The sequence below is a fragment of the Stegastes partitus genome, unplaced genomic scaffold (assembly GCF_000690725.1).
Source record: "Stegastes partitus isolate 25-593 unplaced genomic scaffold, Stegastes_partitus-1.0.2 Scaffold1062, whole genome shotgun sequence".
NCBI classification, from domain to species: domain Eukaryota; kingdom Metazoa; phylum Chordata; class Actinopteri; family Pomacentridae; genus Stegastes; species Stegastes partitus.
The window spans coordinates 215470-216436 of record NW_007578793.1 but is presented as its reverse complement, the minus strand read 5'-3'; the positions used below and the strand labels follow the sequence as shown (position 1 = coordinate 216436).

Here is a 967-nt window from a genome sequence, read left to right as displayed (position 1 = left end):
CAAGAACCTCTACAGCCTCACCAAGAACCTCTACAGCCCCATCAAGAACCTTTATGACCTCATGGAGAATTTCGACCACCCTGTCCAGGACCTCCAGCTCTCGTACCCTGTACCTGACCTTTCCTCAGGGAATCCAGAGTACAACACACAGCAAGCGTACCATGAGGAAGCTGTGGTCTTCAGGCTCAGCTCGCAGATATTTGAAGATAACCTGCTCCATGAACTTCTCCATCAGGTCCCAGTCCTCCACCATCCCGTGACGGATGGGCCACTGAAGGAAAGAGCAACAGTAGAGTGGTTGGAGACACCAGGACCAACCTCGACCCCGGATCTACACCTGCATCGTCCTGCTCCTCCTACCTTGGTCGCATAGTTGGGTTTGTCTACGGCTTCGTCTCCGATGTAGAAGTCCAGGTCCTCAACTCCTCGTACGAGCCTCCTCTGGGCCTGCTCCCCCACACCGGCCGACTCCTTGATGGAGATGCCTGGAGGACGCCACAACACAAACATGTACGAATCCAGAGGCAGAAGGAGGCGGAGGAGCAGAGGTAGAAGGAGGTGTTACTGTGTGTATGTGTGTGTGTGTGTGTTAGTGTGTGTGTGTGTGTGTGTGTGTGTGTGTGTGTGGTACTGACAGGACGGCATGATGAACTGCGGTTCCGTGTTCCCTGCATATCCGATCTTTGTGTACCTGAAGTCAGAGAACACAGTGTTAGGGTTCCCAACGTGTGGCTCTGGGCCCAGACATGGCCCCTGCGGAGCCTCCCGGTGGTTCTTCTGGGTTCCTGGTTCCGACTTTGTTGCTTCTACTTTTTTCTCCTTTTGTGTTGACGAACCAACAATCAGCTGATCGATTAAGAAAATAATGAAGTGATCGAGCCACAAAGAAAAGCTCAGTAGTTCTGGTACTGGTCGGCTAGAATGAAGCAGCAGGAGAACTTTCCTGTACTGGAGTACTTTGACAGGG

General features: G+C 52.5%; 1 protein-coding gene across 1 annotated transcript in view; it reads right to left on the bottom strand.

Moving 5' to 3' along the window:
- LOC103367557 (actin-related protein 3B-like) overlaps nt 1–686 on the bottom strand; it is an 18373-nt gene extending 17687 nt beyond the window's left edge. The window contains exons 1-3 of the mRNA XM_008295634.1: nt 636–686; nt 361–485; nt 161–271 (exon numbers count right to left, since the gene is read on the bottom strand). Coding sequence (XP_008293856.1) covers nt 161–271; nt 361–485; nt 636–645 — 246 coding nt within the window. The 5' untranslated portion in view covers nt 646–686. The remainder of the gene's footprint in view (nt 1–160; nt 272–360; nt 486–635) is intronic.
- Between the last annotated feature and the right edge of the window lie 281 nt (nt 687–967).